The sequence below is a fragment of the Dysidea avara genome, chromosome 3 (genome assembly GCF_963678975.1).
Source record: "Dysidea avara chromosome 3, odDysAvar1.4, whole genome shotgun sequence".
NCBI lineage: Eukaryota > Metazoa > Porifera > Demospongiae > Dictyoceratida > Dysideidae > Dysidea > Dysidea avara.
The window spans coordinates 32,017,883-32,038,736 of NC_089274.1; the positions used below are offsets into that span (position 1 = coordinate 32,017,883).

Below are 20,854 nucleotides of genomic sequence, written 5' to 3' on the forward strand. Positions count from 1 at the left end.
GGTACACAAGCTTTGGGGTCCAGGCTTTCCCAGACATTCTTGATGCTCATACTCAGGCTGCAATTGTCCCTGAGGTCACTCATTTTGGTAGGAACCAATTAATGTTATCTGCTATTGTAATATGAACCTGCATGGTTACAGGTGTCCAGGCAGCACCACTGATGTGTGGTGTAGGAGTACAGTGTAATCTCTTACATATTCCGATGACATCAACTTGTAACAATAACAATAAAAAAGGAGTGATAGCACCGGTGGCTGAGGATGAAGACACTTTTGAATTACAGAAGAAGAAGAGAGTAAAACAGAGCCTACAGAATCCACCATAAATTGGGAGTCCACTACATCAGAAGATGAAGAACAGATTCCAGTAGAAAAGCAACTGACTTTTCTGGTGTTTGAGTCTGCCCTCATGTTGCTGTTTGCCACCTGTGTAGCATATGGCAGTACTTTTATTTCCATCAAACGCCATGTGATTGGATCTTTCCTCAGCATCAAGCAAGCATGCAGCCAGTGTAATAATACATTTGTTTGGGAAAGCCAGCCATATATACGTAACACTCTAGCTGAGAATCTTCTGACATCTGCTGCTATTCTGTTCACTGGATCTTTACCAGCTAAGGCACTCAGAGTATTTAAGACCCTTCATTGTGCTACAATAAGTAGAAAAATATTTTTTAGACATCAGAAAAAATACCTTCACTCTGCTATTCGTGTTATTTGGGAGAACTAATTTATACTCCTTAGCAAACTGAAAGAGAAACAGCAAGGCTTGGTAATTGGTGGTGATGGAAGATCTGATAGCCCTGGACACAGTGCCAAGTATGGATCATATTCCATGATTGAATTGAATCTTAATGAAATAGTGGATATACAGCTTGTTCAGGTACAGCTATATTATGGTCAAGTATGTGGTGTATACTAACTGTAAATTAAATGATTTACAACAGAGCAATGAAGTTAAGGGAAGCTACCATATGGAGAAGGAGGGCCTCCATCGCTGCATGAACTTTCTTCAAGGCCATAACCTAGCAATTGATGTACTTGTCACAGACAGACATAAGCAGATCAACAAATGGATACGTGAAGCACACCCACACATCAAACACTATTTCGATACATGGCATGCAGCAAAAGGTACATACTTGTGTGGTACCTGTTGCAATAATCAGAACTGGTGAACATATCTAGGTTTTGCAAAAATTGGCAAACAAAAGGATTGTGAATTGGTTAGTGAATGGCAGAAGAGCATCATCAACCATCTCTATTGGTGTGTGTCCACAACACCTGATGATGACAGTGAACTTGTGCAAGCCAAATGGTTATCACTGGACAACTATGCGCATGATGTTCACAGGAGGCGCAGTACAAAATTTCCAAAGTGTTCTCATGGTAGATTAAGACGTCAAGATAGGAAGAAAAAGTGGTTTAAAAGATGTAAGTAGGGCATGATATCCACATATATAGTGATATGGTTGAGCATATATATTATTGAATAGACACAAAAGCAAGCGAGAAGCTAACATCTCTTCTGACCAACTCAACACACTCGAAGGACATGACCCGCCTTTCTGGTGTTCACCAGACGTCTAGCTTGGAGTCATTCCACAATGTTGTGATTAACTTTGCACCAAAGGCAGTTGCTTTTTCTTACAAGGGAATGAAAAGCAGGTGATGTATTAGTCACTTGGCTTCATTTTATTCATTCAATTTAGTGTAAATGTAATGATTGGTGTGTTAATTTCTCTATGGTGAGCTAACCATTTGCACCTTCAATCATTAATAGTGTGACCTAACCTGCAGACATAAAGTTGCTTTTACATTGCAGGTTAAAGCTAGCAGCATTGCATTTTAATGAAAACAGTAACCGTCCTCAAGCAGTCACAAAGCAAGGTGTGAAACGGTATGATGTTGTACAACCTAAGTATAAGAGTGGTGGTTATCTTGTACGCAAAGTTCATGTGAAAGCTACATATGGTAAGAGAAATAAGGTTTATTTGATTTAGCTCATATAGTTGATGATATGTATGTAGGTTATGTTGAACAGCTACTACAAGAAACCATCGAACAATGCAACACAGGAGGAAGCGATCTGCAAGAAGAAGACCCTAACCACTATGCTCTGTTTTTGAGCGACCAGACAAAGCAACTGCAATACAACAGCACAAAAGTCGATTTATCACTACTTACAAGTATAGTATATTTAGATATCATTATTTTGCCCATAACAGTATAATTCACTTTAGCATTATACATGAATTTTACATGATATTATTATTGTATATATAGTAATATTATAATTTAGGGTACTTAAAGCCTGCATATGTATCTGAAGGAAAGGTGTGCATCATCTTACTATTGACACAGTGACACCTGTAGGAATTGTATTATTAGTTGACAAGTAGTGGTAGAATAGTCATACCAGCTCATATCATTGGGCAATCTCCCAAGTATAGCTCTTCATAAGACGATGATTCATCTTCAGTCAGTCAGTTGGTCTGTATCGCTAGTATTAGCATCTATTGGCTCGAATTGGTAAGGTTCAAGAAAGATTCCAGCTATCTCCTCAGTATCTTCGTGATTGTCTGTGTCTTCACTGAAAAGACACATTTCGTCACTAGAGACCAAACTGGAAACGTCGCTATATTCATCGGAAATATCTTGGGAATCAATCAAAGATTTCGAGCCAGGAGTAGTACAGCAGGAATCTGTTGACGACTTGGAAATATCCATAACAAAGTTTTTCTATACCTATTACTTCACTCTAATACATGACTGAATTACTAATAAGATCTGATTCTTCCATGGAATGTATACTTCATTCACACAGCGTTCCCCCTCTGACGTCAGCGACTTGTGATGTGTTATAACGTATGATTTAGAGCTGTACCGATATGGGTTTTTGGCATGTACCGATATCCGATATGGATACCACCAAAAGAAACCGATAACCAATAGTTGATCTGGTATTTGCATTACAAGCAAAAGTCATAGTTAATCTATGCAAAAGTGTACAGTTACCTACTCTACAACAACATGTGTATATATATTCATTACTCACTCTATGCCTGTGGTAATAGTGGCTTGGGTTTCTATTGTGCAATCCAGACAATTAGGCACCCACAAACATTTTTATGTATACTCCCATGGAGCCTTAAACGGATATTTCTGCATTACTCCACATTTTATTGGCTTGTGTGAAGGCTGGTACAGTAGGTTTTCTTGGTTATCCTGTGACTGTTCTATTATATTACAAGTATATATATATAACTGCTTCATTTATTTAAGACTGATAAGCTTTCCAGTAACAAACACTAGAATCACATGTATTTGTATGACTTCTCATAGCATAGCGCTTGTTGTAGAGTGAACAATAAGCCACTGCCACTGAACAGCCACATGGATAACGTAGAAAACCAATATTATAATCCGTTTATATACAAACTATTGCTGTATAAATATCGGTAGCAATATCGGTCCTCGTACTGTTCTGTACCGATGCCAATATTGGTAAAAAATGCCATATCAGTGGCCGATACTTTGGCCGATCCGATTATCGGTACAGCTCTAGTATGATTACTCCGGAAGCATTTTTGATCGTGTATTTCATTAACAAATCATACAGTAAAATAAATTTCAAATGTACAACCATACATAAGGGTATTAAAATCAATACAGTAATGAAATAAAAGAATTTTAAAACTCCATGTCTCCCTCCTTTTAAGTTGTGTGGAGCGTGATCTAGACATCGCTGAATTCGAGTTTAACATGACTGATGTAGTCTCGTGTGGCCAGACCACTTTTTTTCATTTTCATTTGGTTGGGTCCAGTCCGGTTCGAATACCCGCACTTGTTCTCAAAATCCCGGTTGTGGCTGGGATTAATGCTATGTGCGCGTCTTAATGCATTCTCAAAGCATGCTTGAATGGACGTTAAGTCTGCCATTGACTGGGTAATTGAAAAGATAGGATTCCGATCATTCAGTGACGAACAGGCAAGCTATGATTTTGTAATGTTTGTATTGATTGTAGTAAGCGTGCATAGAATTGATCCTGGTCACAACCGGGATTTTGAGAACGAGTGCGAATATTTGAACCGGACCAGACCCTTTTTCCCCCGACCAAATGAAAAAAAAAGTGGTCTGGCCACGCGAGACTATGACTGATGATGAAATCAGATACTTTTTTGCTGACAGTACTAATGATGGTGGTACACCACGAAGCAGACAGGAGGATGGACTAACTCATCAAGTGCAGGAACAGCTCACTAAACAAACACAGGTGGGCCGTAATTCGCTAGAGCCATTAAGCCTAAAGCCACACACATGCGCTTTGCAACTCCACTTAATGAACATCAAATGGACCAGTTAAGGAAAGGTGCTGTACCAGATAAAACAAGAGCGCAAACAGAATGGGGTGTAAGAGTATGGCGGGACTGGGCTTTAGAAAGAAACTGCAATAATAGTGATGTTGTGATACCCAGTGAGTTTGTTGTAGCTGCTCAGCATAGTGACATAGACTCATTCATGTGCTACTTTGTTACGGAAGTTCTGTTACGGAAGTTCGACGTCAAGATGGCCAATTATATCCTCCATTAAGCCTGAATCAGCTATGTTGTTCACTGCAAAAAGCTGCACAATTTGATGGTTTTGCTATTAACATTTTTGAAGATAAGAAGTTATTGAAGTTTCAAGCAACTTTGGATGCTGAAATGAAACGCTTGTCAGCTATATGAAAAAGCAAGCACAGCCAATAGGTAATGATGAGGAGGAGAGGTTATGGCAACTTGGAGATCATAGCGCACAAGCACTTATCGATACGATGGTGTATCAAATGGGCCTATTTTTTGCTCTATGGAGTGGTCAAGAACACCACAGACTTCGACATGTTAGTTCTCAAGTGAAACTGTTTGAGCCCCCAGGTGGTCGACCGTATCTCTTTTATCAAGAAGATAAGTCTAAAACTAACCAGGGTGGTATCAAACATACGAGAAAGGTCCCTAAAGAAGTTACACAGTATGCTAACCTGAGTGATCCTTCAAGGTGTTTTGTGCAGCTGTATAAAGAATATAATCGACGCTGCCCAGTTAATCGACCGGACTCAGCCTTTTACTTGACACCACTCAGAGTGCCCAAAGGTGAGGTATGGTTTTCAACCACTCCACTTGGGCACAATACGCTACAAAATACAATTCCCCATTTGGTGAAGGCAGCAGGATATGAAGGGCAGTACACAAACCACTCTTTAAAAGTGTCAACAGCAACAAGGCTTTATACTACTGGTATCGATGAACAGCTGATAATGGCAAGGACTGGCCATTCGTCTGTTAGTAAAAGGAAAGTGGAAAAATTACAGGAGATAACCTCTGATGTACTAAACACTGCCACTAGTAATGTAGACAAAGCAGCAGAAAAGTCACTAGATGGTCCAAAGGACCCTATGGAGAATTACCATCTGGTAGTGTCATTGGTGGGCATAAAACATGTGATAATCCAGCAACAGAACAGTCACTTCCTGGTACAAAGAAAGTGCTAGGAAACTTGCCATTCATTAATGTCAGTGGAGGATCAAATATTACTGTGAACATTAATCTCTAGTTTTACTCAAGTAACTTGATTGACTTCATCCTATATAGTAGTTTGCTTACCATAAACTGTAACTTGTTTAGTAGTTTGTTTACCTTGTACTCTTTGTGAAACAAACATCGAAGTATTACACTTGTAATTGTGGGTAGGGTTGGTGGTTTTTACCACATCACGTGACACCAGGTCTCTACATGAAACTTAGAGCCCTCACCTCAGGTCTCTACGTGGTATTAATAACCTCATTAACTGTGTCAACATCAAAGAAAATTATTCATACTGCTTTCTAAAAATCAACTAGCTTACAGCTTTGCTATTTTAGTAATAGCCAGTAGTATCATGTAAACCTTCAGTTTCTCCATGATGAATGCAGATGTTTGGAAAGCAATTGGAAGAATAGTACAGGTGTGTAGTTTCTATCCGTGAGTTGCAAGAAACATTCTTTCTCACAAAGACACAATTCAAAATGTGTTCATCACCAACCTCATCTGTGATGTAATCCTTTAATGTTGTGCCACAAGAAAAGAAAGTGTCATTCAAAACACAGTCCAAATTTTCCCGATCTTTACACAGTAGTTCACAAGATGAATACAACAAATTTGCATTCTGTACATTCAACAAACTTTCCAAAGTTTCGAGCAAATTGATCAGAAGGATTTAAGGGTATTCCAGAATCACCCTTTTCTGCAGATGACAATAATGAAGGTTGATCCTTTTCAGTTGTAGTGGTACCATAGACATCTGAGAACGATTAGTAAAGTTCACAATCTTTCATAGGGTCTGGTAAGTGGCAGATAGTATCAAATATCTCTCTGGGCAAACGAGGAGGTTTGCAGATGGTGCAGTCTGCAGCACCGCATTTCTTAATGGAAACATGTTTTAAATCTGGAAAATTAGTAAGTTGAGCAGCCTTTGTACAATTGGCATATTGAAAATTTGATTTAATGCAGCTCTATTTCTGAAGCATTTAAAGATTGAAAACAAAGTAAAAGGTTCGTCCTTCAATTTTAATCTCTGAAAAAGGGATGACAATAATATTATGGATGGCTGCGTGCTGTCCCTGAATTCATCCCGTAGGGTAGGGTGGGTTTTAGCAGCTGTACGAATATCTTTCATGGAATTGCAGCCTTCTACAATTTTTTTTTGGTGTAACTTTTGCTAACTTCACCCTCATCATCCCAACAGCTTGTAGCACCAAATTAAGTTTGGACATAACTCGCTCAGCTGGGTTCTTCCATGAGTTGTATGGTGGAGTACGAACTGCCACAAGGTAATCAAAATCATGAACAAGAAACAGACACACATACTTGAGTTGCACAGAAAGAAAATTGACACAATGATCAGGTCCACAATCTGTGTAGACAAACATCAAAGGATTTACACTGCAATTCAATTGAAACAACAAGGAGCTTAATTCAGCCCCAGATGCTTAGGCGGGCCCTCAAAGACACTATCTGTCTATCCGATGCAAACTTTACCAGGATAAAACGATCCATCCATTGAATGGGGTATGTCTATAAATAAGGCAAAACTAGAACTACAGGTAAAATCGTGGTCACCAACAAGAAATGATTTATCAACAGAAACAAGAACTCTTTTACCACATTCTACACAGCCACTGGGTACCTTGGTTCAGCAAGCCTTCTAAACTGAACAGCCATTTCTTTCTCATAACGACATAAAGCAGATGCATGATGTGTATCTTCATGGTACTTCCTCATTTGGTGCTTTTGTACCATGTATTTTAGTTTCAGTCTATCTGTGTACTGTAAGGCTACCTTTGCTGAGGGTGTCTTTGGTCAAAACTGCACTGTACTGACGGTACCGGAGTGCCAGGGTCAACTATTTTACTGACTTCATGCAAAAGATCAGAAACAGACATGGCCACAGCTAAATGCTCTAAACTGCCATGTTGACTGTCATCAACTGCTGTCTCCATGTTGCCACGGATATAGGCTTCAAATGGCTACAATAATTTATCGTATTTACTTGGCTGCCCTTTGTTGTGATGCTGAAGGTGAACCACAGCATCAATGTCTTCCGACTCAATTGCCTGTCTTACACGTTCATTAATGTGGTTCTCAGCTTCACTAGAGGTTACAGAACAGTCTCCAGTTACGTAGCTCCCAATACATTTCACATAAATAAGCAGGTTTAACATTAACCATTCTACCAAACAAACTTTTGCTTCATGGCACGAGAATGGTATTTAGGCATGTCATCAGTAAGCTTCTGAACCACACCAGCATTCCTGGACTGAATTACAGTACATCCCCACTAGCATCTAATTCAGTCAACCACAGAAAATGATAATTCCCCTTGTTTTTACCAGTACTTAAGGTCAACAAAACAGCGTTCAGTTGGCAGCCATTCTCTTTTAAGCTTCCAACAAATCAATAACGATCTCTTGCCAATGAAGGCATGAGATGATTGATACATAAGGGGTTGTATAACACTTTGTCTTTTAAAGCACTGTATGCTGGCAGTATAGTGTTAAGAACAGACAAAGTCTAAGTCCTTCACAGACAAAGTAAACAAAGCTAGTGAATCACTAAACTTGTTGATTGTGTTAAATGATAAATCTATGTATTTAAGTAATGATGTGTGTTAATAATTAGTGTATGTGTGTATAGTTTTGTTTTTGTACCTGTTTGTGCTGTACATATGTGTTTTAGCTCTGGTAAGGAAGAACGGCTTATGCTGATTATAAAGAGAATAATAAGTCAATCAATCAAATCGGTCAATTGACACTACAAGCTGGAACAGAACTATGTTGTAAAGTAAGTGCTTTTTCATTATGAGCCTCTAAATAATTTGAATAATTGTGAAGTGATTCAGCAAAATGTTCTATGCTTTTCTTCCACTCCTGTCATTTAAGTTTGGATAGCCATGCATCTCTATAGGATAATGCGTAAATCCCATTATTCCAACAAGTAATAGATTGTGGAAGTATATTGAACAGTGTCTGTGACATTGCAGCAACCAATTCACACATTAAATTTGGTCATTTTTGCTTGTAGTTTTCTGGATCATTGTAGTTCTGAAACTGTGCAAATATTTCAGGAATGACACAAGATTGTGCAGCCAGCTTCTCATGATGGCCATCCAATTGCCACAGAATATCTACCAACTGAGACACAAAAGATTACCTTGTGGTAGTACCATATCCTTCAAGTTTGTTTTTCTGCAGCAGGTCAATGATGTCGTTGTAGAGCTTTAGCTTGTTGTTCTTACGAATTATCTCTATTTTATCTAGGCATACAAGTTTACCAGCTTCTTCCATCAACACAATAAACGCATTCCTTTTGCTGGTACTTTCCATACTGTTTTGTACTTGTAACAATAACTTGGAGTATTTACCAAATTCAATGGCGTCGACTACCTTATTGTCAATGAGATTAGCCAACTTGGGAATGGGAGATTGAGCACAATACAGGCGAGTTTGCATCCTGATCCGGTAGGTGAAATCCATCTGCAGTCTCAATTACTCCACTACACACACACTTTGAAACACTTCATTGATTAAGCATTCACCATTCACTGATACTATCCTTCAATCTCTAAGTACCTTTGCCCCAGCGTACACTTGTACTATCATTTCATGTTGTTTATGAAACAATAGAAGTACACATGTAGCTACACGTGCAGTCAACAGATTTACATTAACATAAATAATATATGTATTTCATTAAATCCAATTACATTTACACATTATTAATCCAGAAAAAAATGACCCGCACAGGGACCAGATACATATAATTAACTTTGCATGGCCTTACATAAGGAAACTTAACTTCCAATGAAAAATACTACTGTCGTTTAACCATAGCATACTCTTCTTAGTTAAATTTGCAGTAAAGATACAACACATCATTAAACAACTATAGGTTTGCTGTGCATATAGGGATGTATGCGAACACAATTGTGACAAACCTGCATTTCTGGAAAAGCTTCTATTAAAATGGTATCAAGTAGAGTATATACCATCTACAAATAATGTAATACATGTAACAACATAAATGTAATCTAAACCACTCACCAACAATTTGATCATAGCTATGTTATAGCGTAGCTAGTGTTTCATTTATGCATTTTATATTTACTTGGTTAAACGCTGTGGCTACTACTACCCTACTGTTAAAACTGATGCGACTACTATTCAAGGGTGGGTATTATTTGAGGGCTGTAATTTTAGCTTTTAGTGTGACGACTATTAAGTATATCAAAAAAAGGTTATTATAAAAAGTCTTTGTACTTTATATTTAGTACATTTCACTGCAATATCCAACAGCAAATGAAAGGTATTGTCTCCAGACACATGATGTAGAACGTCAATACTGCTTTTTCTTTAATTACTGAATAATAGTACAGGATAGTCTAACAACACTTCTATGCAAAACTTGAATATCAGCTACATTGTTAGTTAGGGTGATGTTTATACTTTTATTTACAGACACAGTGCAGCCACTATAAAAATGTGGTGACTATTTAAGGTCCAGTGTTATGGATGGTAATATTGTCTAATACATATTATTAGTATGCAAACGAAAATTTGAAAAATATAAACTGGTAACTGATGCAGATAATTGTATTTATGCAGTAACATAAAGGTATGCTAAGTTATTCACTACATGCAACAGTGGTTGTGGTTTCAATTGAAACTCCTTTTGGATGTTAGCTCAGTAGCAATTAGTATAGCTATGCTATACTGTAGTTGTGTTGACAATTCACTATAACAAAGAACTATATATATATAGCACTACATTTCAGCAGTATGATGATATTGCTCTTAACTAACATCCACTATAACTTTTATAGCTACAAGTACACAATTTTTTTTTGGAATTTTCAACTAGAGTAGGGACCATAGCACATCGATAAAAAGTAACCATGCACAGTAGGAATGACATGGCGCTGTGCGTCCCAGCTATCAATTATTGTCTGAAAAGTGAAGTATCCATTATGCTTCATTGTCAGCTATGTTCACACAGCATTGCGAATCAAGAACTGTTTGAAAAGCACCTTTGCAAATCAAAGTAGCTACTATGAAAAATATGGACGATTTCCGTTACGAAGGGAAGCCATCACATGTTACCGCCAAATCAACGCTTTTCACTGTCAGCAAAGATGAATGGGACACAAAGGAGGACACTGGTAAGTCCATGAAGAATGAATTGTACATACTACAGTATGCCAAAAGACACTTCTCGGGCCGAAGCAACGTTGAACAGTGAAAAACTCAAGCCTGTAGCCTTAGCCATTATCAAGTTACGCTTGTCTGAAGGTGGCATCAGTCAGTCAGTCAGTCAGTCACTCACTCACTGACTAGAGAATTCCACTTAATAAAAAAAAAATTGAGCAACTTGTTGAAAGCGTTTCGGATTGATCTGAAGGCTTGTTTGGGCGTAACCAATACTGCTTCATCGTTGTCAGGGAAAATGAGGCTGGTTTTTTGGGTGATGTTTTTTCATGGGCCACGAATTCTCCTTTGTGGTCCCTACTATGGATGTTAGTTAAGCAATACTTTACTTTTTGCCTAAAACAATCGAGATACTTTAATGGACAATCAAGTAACTATTCTAACAGAGCAATCAATAATACAGTTCTATAATTTTATTTAATCTGCGATTGTAAACTAAAAGTAACCTAAAATCCAAACCTTGAAAAATTTTGGGGAAGTGTTTCCCAGATCCCCTCATTTTTAATCCCTTAGCTATAATACATAAATACAATACATTAAATTTAAGAAACCCCTTTTAAAATCTTTGAATGTAATAAACTATTACCTGTTTGTTTAATATATGTGATTGTAATCCCTCATGGATTAGTGCAGTTCTGGTATGAAATTGTTCCTTCCCAATTAATCTGATGAAAAGTTCTGTGGGTATCATGTAATTTAAGTTATTTAACAAATATCCCATTACATGTATACTGTACTGCAAGTGTTGTGCAAATAAACATAATTATGGGAATACCAAAGAAGCAAGTATTTAAATTGTTATACAAAATAATTGTATGTACACATGAAACTATACCTGGAGGATAGGCTAGCATTTCTTTCCTAAGTTGTTCTCGCCGGTGTGTAATGTCATCAGCTGTCCTACATTTATAAACAAAATTATTTGCAAATGTGCTAGAAAACCAAAACAAGTGATTATTGATATACATGTACTAAATTAATCAGTGTAAGAAAAACAGGAAATTTAAATGCTATGTATAAAACAACATACATATGTTATGTCTAACCTTTGGGGGCCATCATAAAACAGATTAACTGTTAAAAAGATAATATGATATATACGTAGACTGCATATGCATACATGTATACATATACATATAGCACTTTGCTAATTCATGATCTATACGTTGGTTACATGTGCATATGAAATAACATACGAAATAAGTTAACGTAGATTGTAATGTATATAAGTACCACAGCATTTCAGTGGTCCAAATCTAAGGATCACTCCATAGAAAACAATACAGATGAACATTATTATTATTGCCCAAAGGAATTAACGGACTGAAAAATTAGAAAATGTGTGTATAGATATATATGTATGTCTATGGTACACAACAATTTTAGCAAAGTGGAGCTTTATCTGGACAACCTGCAGTCATTAAACCATAATATAGAAATGATTGCTCTATTATAAATTAGATTATTGAGCTGATCTACAAAGTACTTCTGTCATTTTAAAACTGCTATTGCTGTACACCTGTAAGTACATCCCACAGCTGCAGCTTTCTGTCAGTGCATGTCTACTTTTTGTAAGACTCTGTATGCATCCAAAATAAGCGAAAATCTTTAAGTACATAAGAAGATGTGTACTGTATGTATATGCAAAAACATAGGTGTAAACTATTACAAAACTGCCAGGGAAGGAAAAGGTGCCATAGCTCTAAAGTGACAATCCCTAAATTTTCCTTAGCCCTTACACTTCTTTCATTAAATGTTCATGCCAGTCATGTACTGTAGAGTTAGCCTATTAAGGAATATATTTTGTAGCGGAGACATGTACTGTACTAACACTTTGTCTGAATATATTTTGTTGTAATATAGCACATGGTTACATTACATTAGATACCTTGAAGCAAATGAATAATCATAACAATTTGTCGTTCATCCAAAAGTAAATCCACTTTGTGCTTGAAAAAACTAAAAAAATTGTTGAACATGTTTTAATGAGTAGAATACAGGAAGTTAAATTCAACATAACCATACCACCAAGAGTTAATAATAGTGGAAGGAGAGTGTCTCTACACTATTCTTACTCCTGATACTATACTTACTTTAAAACAAAACTTTCAATTGTGTGTTGACCCAAAATTTTTAGTCCAGCCAATGCATATGAAATGACAGGAGTGACTTTGTATAAATGATGAGCTAAATAAAAACCAGAAACACAACACTATCATACAGTACAATAGTACTGTATAGTAGGGACCACAAAGGAGTGGGTGTGACCCATGATAAAACACCACCCAAAACCAGCCTCACTTTTCCCTGATGATGATGAGGCAGTATTGATTAGGTAAAACTAAGCCCAAGCAAGTATTCAGATCGACCTGAAACGCTTTCAACAAGTTGCGAGTTATTACCGGTTATGCGCGTAAAATAAGGTCGAAGGTCTGTCACGCCTACGGGGTAAACCCCTTGGAGGAATGAGTTGAAAATTGATATGTAGATGGAGTAACCATCGTAGGAGTGCCTTTTCGTGGTTTGAAAGGAATCAAGATAAATACCATGGAGATATGACACAAAACCCAACCTGTGTCGTGATTGATTTTTATGAATAAAAAACTATTAGTTTTCATGTATACCAGGCAAATTGCTTAGAGCAATGAGCTGAAAATCAGTATGTAGCTGGAATTATCATCATAGAAAGTCCTTGCAGAATCGGAGTACAAACCACTGAATTATGATTCGAAAGGCAACTACATGTAGCAAATGCGAGATTGAGATACTCTAATAGAACAGTCACCCTAATAGAGCATTCAGCTACGTTTATAACTATAGAATTATATTACATTGCAAGTTATTCTGTACGGAATTCAGCTACAAACAGTTAATCTGATAGACATTTCAGCTACAGGCAAGTCACCCTGTAGAGAGTTCATCTAGAAACAAGTCACCCTGTAGAGACATCAGCTAGAAGAAGTCACCATGTAGAGAGTTCAGCTACAAAGAAACCATCATGTAGAGAGTTCAGCTGCAAACAAATCACCCTGTAGAGAGTTCAGCTATGAACAGATCACCCTGTAGAGAGCTCGGCTACAAACAAATCACCCTGTAGAGAGATCAGCTAGAAGAAGTCACCTTGTAGAGAGAGTTCAGCTACAAAGAAACTACTAGAGAGTTCAGCTGCAAAAAAAATCAATCACTCTGTAGAGAGTTCAGCTAGAAGAAGTCACCTTGTAGAGAGTTCAACTGCAAATAAATCACCCTGTAGAGAATTCAGCTACAAACAAATCGCCGTGTAGAAAGATCAGCTAGAAGAAGTTACCTTGTAGAGAGTTCAGCTATAAAGAAACCATCATGTAGAGAGTTTGCAAACAAATCACCCTGTAGAGAGTGCAGCTACGAACAGATCACCCTGTAGAGAGTTCAGCTATAAACAATTCACCCTGTAGAGAGATCAGCTAGAAGAAGTTACCTTGTAGAGAGTTCAGCTACAAAGAAACCATCACGTAGAGAGTTCAGCTGCAAACAAATTACCTTGTAGAGAGTTTCAGCTACAAAAAGATCACCCTGTAGAGAGTTCAGCTAGAAGAAGTCACCTTGTAGAGAGTTCAGCTACAAACAAATCACCCTGTAGAGAATTCAGCTACAAAAAATTGCCCTGTAGAAAGATCACCTAGAAGAAGTTACCTTGTAGAGAGTTCAGCTGCAAACAAATCACCCTGGAGAAAGATCAGCTAGAAGAAGTCACCTTGTAGAGAGTTCAGCTACAAAGAAACCATCATGTAGAGAGTTCAGCTGCAAACAAGTCATCCTGTAGAGTTCAGCTACAAAAAAATTGCCCTGTAGAAAGATCATTAAGAAGAAGTTACCTTGTAGAGAGTTCAGCTGCAAAGAAACCATCGGTTCAGCTAGAAGAAGTTACCTTGTAGAGAGTTCAGCTACAATGAAATCATCATGTAGAGCGTTCAGCTGCAAACAAATCACACAGTAGAAAGTTCAGCTATGAACAGATCACCCTGTAGAGAGTTTAGTTAGAAACAAGTCATTCTGTAGAAAGATAATCTAGAAGGATCACCTTGTAGAGAGTTCAGTTACAAACAAATCACCTGTAGAGAGTTCAGCTACAAACAAATCACCCTGTAGAGAGATCAGCTAGAAGAATTCACCTTGTAGAGAGTTCAGCTACAAAGAAACCACCATGTAGAGAGTTCAGCTGCAAACAAATCACCTGTAGAGAGATCAGCTAGAAACAAGTCACCCTGTAGAGAGTTCAGCTAGAAGAAGTCACATTGTAGAGAGTTCAGTTACAAAGAAACTACCATGTAGAGAGTTCAGCTGCAAACAAATCACCCTGTTGAGAACTTAGCTACAAACAAATATGCCATGTAAAAAGATCAGCTAGAAGAAGTTACCTTGTAGAGAGTTCAGCTACAAAGAAACCATCATGTAGAGAGTTCAGCTGCAAACAAATCACCCAGTAGAAAATTCAGCTATGAACAGATCACCCTGTAGAGAGTTTAGTTAGAAACAAGTCATCCTGTAGAGAGATCAGCTAGAAGGATCATCTTGTAGAGAGTTCAGCTACAAACAAATACCTGTATATAGAGAGTTCAGCTACAAACAAATCACCCTGTAGAGAGATCAGCTAGAAGAGGTCACCTTGTAGAGAGTTCAGCTATAAAGAAACCACCATGTAGAGAGTTCAGCTGCAAACAAATCACCTGTAGAGAGTTCAGCTAGAAACAAGTCACCCTGTAGGCTAGAAGAAATCACATTATAGAGAGTTCAGCTACAAAGAAACTACCATGTAAAGAGTTCAGCTGCAAACAAATCACCCTGTAGAGAACTCAGCTACAAACAAATCGCCCTGTAGAAATATCAGCTAGAAGAAGTTACCTTGTAGAGAGTTCAGCTACAAATAAATCACCCTGTAGAGAGTTGCAAACAAGGTATCCGTAGGGAATAATTAACATGTAATGAATGTATTATTATATATATATAATTTGTACATTTACTGATAAAATCTAAAGTATTTAAAGTCTGCTTCATCTTTTTCTTCTTCCTGTGGTAAAGAAAAAAAAGATATATTAAAAAGCCCTAAAGCCGGCCTATGGCCGGCTTTGGGGTATACAAATACAAAAAGAAGTGAACTAAAACAGCCAAGCTGTAAAAAAAGAGTGTGGCCCTCAGAAAGGCTATGGTGAAAAAAGATGAGGTGGTGGCCAAGAAATGGTAATAAATTTTAATAATGACAATTCAGGTGAATTTTGTGTCAAGACCAAGCGGCACCAAATTCACCTGAATTGTCGTTATTAAATTTTTTTACCATTAACCTACCATCACAGCCATTTCTTGGCCGCCACCTTGGATTTCACATCTTTTTTCACCATAGCCTTTCTGAGGCCCGCACTCTTTTTTTACAGCTTGGCTGTTTTGGATTAGATATTATTTACAAAACAAGTTAACAAACAAAAATACACAAAAATTTGGAATTTTCAACTAGAGTAGGGACCATAGTACATCGAAAAAAAGTATTGAAACAAGCTGGAGTAGTGCACGATTTTAAATCACAGTAAAACAATAAGAAGTGTTATATTCCTACTGTGCATTTCCGTTATGGTATCTTGAGCACAGTGCAGATATAACACTTCTTATTGTTTTACTGTGATTTAATATCATGTACTACTCCAGCTTGTTTCAGTACTTTTTATCAATGTGCTATGGTCCCTGAAAATTCCAAGTTTTTTGTGTAGTTTTTTTGACAACTGCATGTGCAACAATTGATAGTAGTGTAAGCAATCAATTTAAACATGGAACTATGGATCACTCAGCTGCATTGTGCTGCTGCCCAGTTTTGTTGTCTTACCAGTTTAAAACCACTTCTAACGCATTGTGTTGTTAATGAACAATGAGAGGGTGGTCTATAGCTTAGTTTATATCTGTTATGATAGGTATGAAAATGGTATTTGTAGCATAATGAAGTTTATCTTTGTTGTTTCTTATGTGCTGTAGTACGTACATACTGAACTTTACAACACATGATGTTTAATCTAAGAATGAACAGGCTGCAGTTATATAAAAGGTACTAGTGGTTGGGTATACCACCCTTTCTGGTGGAATAATGATTGTTTACAAGTGTACGTGTCTGTTTACAAGAAAGTCACCACTGATGAGACTTGGACTACGATGGATTAATGGCTGTACAGTAATAGCTGTTATGAATTGTTATTTGGGCAATGAAGTACTGGGGCTGTTGATATGATGAACAGTGGAGCCACCTAGGAGGATAAAGCAAGGTAAGACCGTACAAAGTTAATTATACACTGTATGTACCAATTCCCCAAATTGACCAGGTGACCAGGCTTTATTGTTGTTTTGTTGTTTTTTTTTCCTACTTTTTGATGTGATACACTACATATGACATAGCAGTATACTTGGAATTATAGAGAAAAACAAAGTTAATGTATAAAGTTAGTGCATCTTTATAAGAAAAGAGTGCATACAAGACATGAAAACATTTCAACAGATATAAAAAATTACAAATTATTGTATGGTGATTATGCAATTCATTCAACAAAAAGATTACCAGGAAGGGAACCAGAAACATATAATTAACTTTTCGTCACCTAGTAAACCGGAAGAGTCTTTGTAATTTAAAATACACTCACTTTCAGGTCAATGTGCAAAAGTTTGGAAACTTGTCACATGCTGTCCAGTAGCTACAATGCTCAGGAGCCAAGAAAGAAACCCATACACAAGTGGATAGAAGTTGTTGGTTATTATTTATGGACAAGATGTCATTAGTTACATTGCTAGATGACAGGAACTACAGCTGTTCCTAGTGATAGCATTTATGACATCCTTGATGAAACAATACATTTTTTTAAAGCATTAAAATGCTTTAGTGCTCATTATAAATAGAAATTCACTGAGTGTATCTTGAACGCTGGTAGATTGTATAGTACTATTGGCCAAGATTGAGATTTAAATTTTTGGGATGCCAAGCAAAATACATAAAACCAGCCAATAATTGATAAGCAAAGGACGATAAATGACGTTGATTGGCAACAATGTGCTTTGGCACGATGCATGCCACTTCTTTGGAAATTGGTACATGTTATAGACCTACAGAAATAAATTACCTATCATTAGGAAATTGTGTATATCCTGTTCTAAATGAGCAGCCTGTAGGTCGGCACAAAACAAAGTCAATATTTCATTGCTTATGCTAAATGTATCATTTACACTAAATACACTTTAACAAGAAATGATGAACACAGGTATTACATTCTTTTTATAAAGAATTCAATTCTGTAGAGTGACTATTTTACTAGTTAACTATCTTTCCACAGTAAGATTACCATATACGGCATTTGTGTGTACTGTACATGTGTACATACTGTTCCATAACACATGTAACTACAGTAAAAACTTATTAGTTCAAAAAGCCAATGACATACCAAGGTACATGATGATATCAAATACACCCTTTAGAGCTGGTGGCGATACTATAACAGTGCAAAGTTTATAAAGAGTACAAAGACAGAATCATAGGGTTACATACCTTTCTTATGTGAAGGGATAACAGGCAAATTAGCATCACTAATAGCAAAAATACATGTGTAGTTGATACTCAGTATGGTAAATAGTGCTGTAAATAGTGCTGTACACCAGTGTCCAATCGGTGTTGTCTAGGTCAGCCAATAACTGGTGAAGAAACCTTTAAACCGGTTATTGCCCACCTACTTGGTAAACAATAAATTACCCCTGCTGACAAGTGTTAACATCAGGAGTGTATAAACAGTGGAATGGAACACTGGAATGGTGGAATGGAATTTTTTAAAGTTCAATATCATTTTTTACATCCAAATAAGTACAACTCCTCCCCTTATGTAAGCAAATAAATAGGATTTCCCTTGAAGTCAGCTTATTTAGCATAATTCACCTCACCATATACAAAGTTTACCAACATAATGTAGTGTAAAGTCAGTTATGAACATGCACAATAGCAGTTTATTGGGAATACCAAGAAGACTCCTGACTTAACTCTTGTTCCCAAATGATAAAAAGTTAGCTAGCTAGCTGATTACATGAATGCATTGTAAAAGTACATTCACTGTATAATGAAGTATTCATTTATTTATTATCAACTTTATCAGTTAGGCACTGGAGGGTGAACACAGAAGGCAGAGCCTGTACGAGGTGTTTACCATTAACCTAGGAACCTAAGTGAAATCTTTGGGAAAAGTGAAATGCGACTATCTTGTAAGCATTTACATTGAGCCTTTTCCACAATTATGTCAGAAAATAAAATTTAAGCCAAAGTTCATTGTGGCAGTGCCACGTTGCACACTGAACTGAACCACAGTTAGTTTCAGACAAGTAATAAAGTATTGAGTTATAAGTCATACAAGTGTTATGGTGAGGAAAAGTATGCTAAAAGAGCTGACTTCAAGGGGAATCCTATTTATTTGCTTACATAAGGGGAGGAGTTGTACTTATATGGATGTAAAAAATGATATTGAACTTTAAAAAATTCCATTCCAGTAGTCCATTCCACTGTTTATACACTCCCTGTTAACATCTTAACATAACTTCAAAGAATGTGTAAATATGTGATTGTAATAACTGTTATTGCTAGACAGGATGTTGATGGTTACTTTGGTACCACCCTAAACCTTCCAGCAGGCTTGTTGACTCACATTATGTCTGCCAATATACAAACAAACCAATTAACTGGTTATTGCCAATTATTGGTAGGCAATTAACTGGTGACAAAAATTTTGTAGGTGTACAGCACCAATGATAAACATAAAACATCTACAGGTGTAGCTATATATGGGTAGTTGGAAAAGGCGGGTACGGTCGGACGCGGACACGGATGCGGACACGGACACAGACATTTTCAAAAAGGACTTTTACATTTATATAACAGTTATTTTTCATACCTAACGCTGTTTTTACAGCAGTCTTCGCCTCCAGACCCAGGCGTCGATCTTTTCATAGCGCTTATCCATTTATAAGCGCACGTGCGAAGGATAGACTAGCACTCTAAAGACCATTATAGTGTTGTATACGTGCTCTAGAAATCTAATTCAGAGTCACAGAGATTAATCTAGCATGTCCCAACTTAATCTCGTAGGCCAGGTCCTTGAAATCCTCAACGCTCGGTATAAGCGCCTGCGCCTTATACTAAAAGGCGTAAGATTGTGGATTTGGCCTGCTAAGCTAAGTTGCATGGGGAATACAAGCTAATCTCTACAACTATATAACTCTGTATTAGACTTTAGAACATGTGTACAACACCATTATGGTCTTTGGCATGCTGTGGAGTGCTGGTCTAGTCCTTCGCACGTGCGCTTATAAATGGATAAGCGCTATGAAAGGATTGATGCCTGGGTCTGGAAGCGAAGACTGCTGTAAAAACAGCGTTAGGTATGAAAAATAACTGTTACATAAATGTAAAAGTGCTTTTTGAAAATGTCCGCGTCCGTGTCCGACCGTATCCGCCTTTTCCAACTACCCGCTATATATTTAGGTGAAACATACCTTTCAAGCATATCTTGATATGTTGTTGCAATGAGATTATTTTGCATAACCATTGCAGCGACATCATCTTTTTTATCTTGACTAAGTATAAAGGTTTACACACAGAAACTACAGTGTATGACTGCATGCATGCAATACTGTACATCAACTAGATAAGCATACCGTAGAGTCGGGTTGTTAAGCACATGTATCTACTGTATTAAGCACATATTATTTGTTAAGCGCATACACCTTTCTTGTAATTAACCATGGATGATAAGCGCACATGGCCAAATGCGACGATATAGTTACAAATGGCAAGAAAAACTGAAAGCACTGAAAAATTAATGTCTCCTTAAGTGCTTACGTCTCCCTTGAGTCTCCCTTCGCTATGTATACAGCAAATCAGCCATCTGGATGGTGATAATCTCGTTTATCACGAAGGATTTCATCCAGAAATGGAGTCAAATATCCACGTGGTAACCAGCACAAACTATTAAATACTCAATTACAACGTCGTGATTCCATGTTACACTCACCATGATTATTTATTAGGCGTATAC

The 20,854-nt window shown here is 37.2% G+C and overlaps 1 protein-coding gene and 1 long non-coding RNA gene across 5 annotated transcripts in view; one reads left to right on the forward strand and one right to left on the reverse strand.

Annotated features, from left to right (window-relative positions):
* Window positions 1-20,854, reverse strand: part of LOC136250719 (sorting nexin-14-like) — an 80,724-nt gene that overhangs the window by 3,660 nt on the left and 56,210 nt on the right. Inside the window, exons 29-37 of one of the 4 annotated variants that reach the window (XM_066042947.1) lie at window positions 20,313-20,393; window positions 18,328-18,365; window positions 18,224-18,271; window positions 12,872-12,965; window positions 12,667-12,737; window positions 11,825-11,852; window positions 11,614-11,678; window positions 11,365-11,456; window positions 9,512-9,565 (exon numbers count right to left, since the gene is read on the reverse strand). In XM_066042947.1, coding sequence (XP_065899019.1) covers window positions 9,512-9,565; window positions 11,365-11,456; window positions 11,614-11,678; window positions 11,825-11,852; window positions 12,667-12,737; window positions 12,872-12,965; window positions 18,224-18,271; window positions 18,328-18,365; window positions 20,313-20,393 — 571 coding nt within the window. Of the gene's footprint in view, window positions 1-9,511; window positions 9,566-11,364; window positions 11,457-11,613; window positions 11,679-11,824; window positions 11,853-12,666; window positions 12,738-12,871; window positions 17,949-18,223; window positions 18,272-18,327; window positions 18,366-20,312; window positions 20,394-20,854 lie in introns of those variants that run through there. The other 3 variants (XR_010698679.1, XR_010698680.1, XM_066042948.1) reach the window with 3 other exon arrangements.
* On the forward strand, window positions 1,203-2,256 carry LOC136251905 (uncharacterized). Its single transcript, XR_010699255.1, has 3 exons — window positions 1,203-1,668; window positions 1,826-1,974; window positions 2,031-2,256. It is a non-coding gene; the product is annotated as an uncharacterized lncRNA (long non-coding RNA).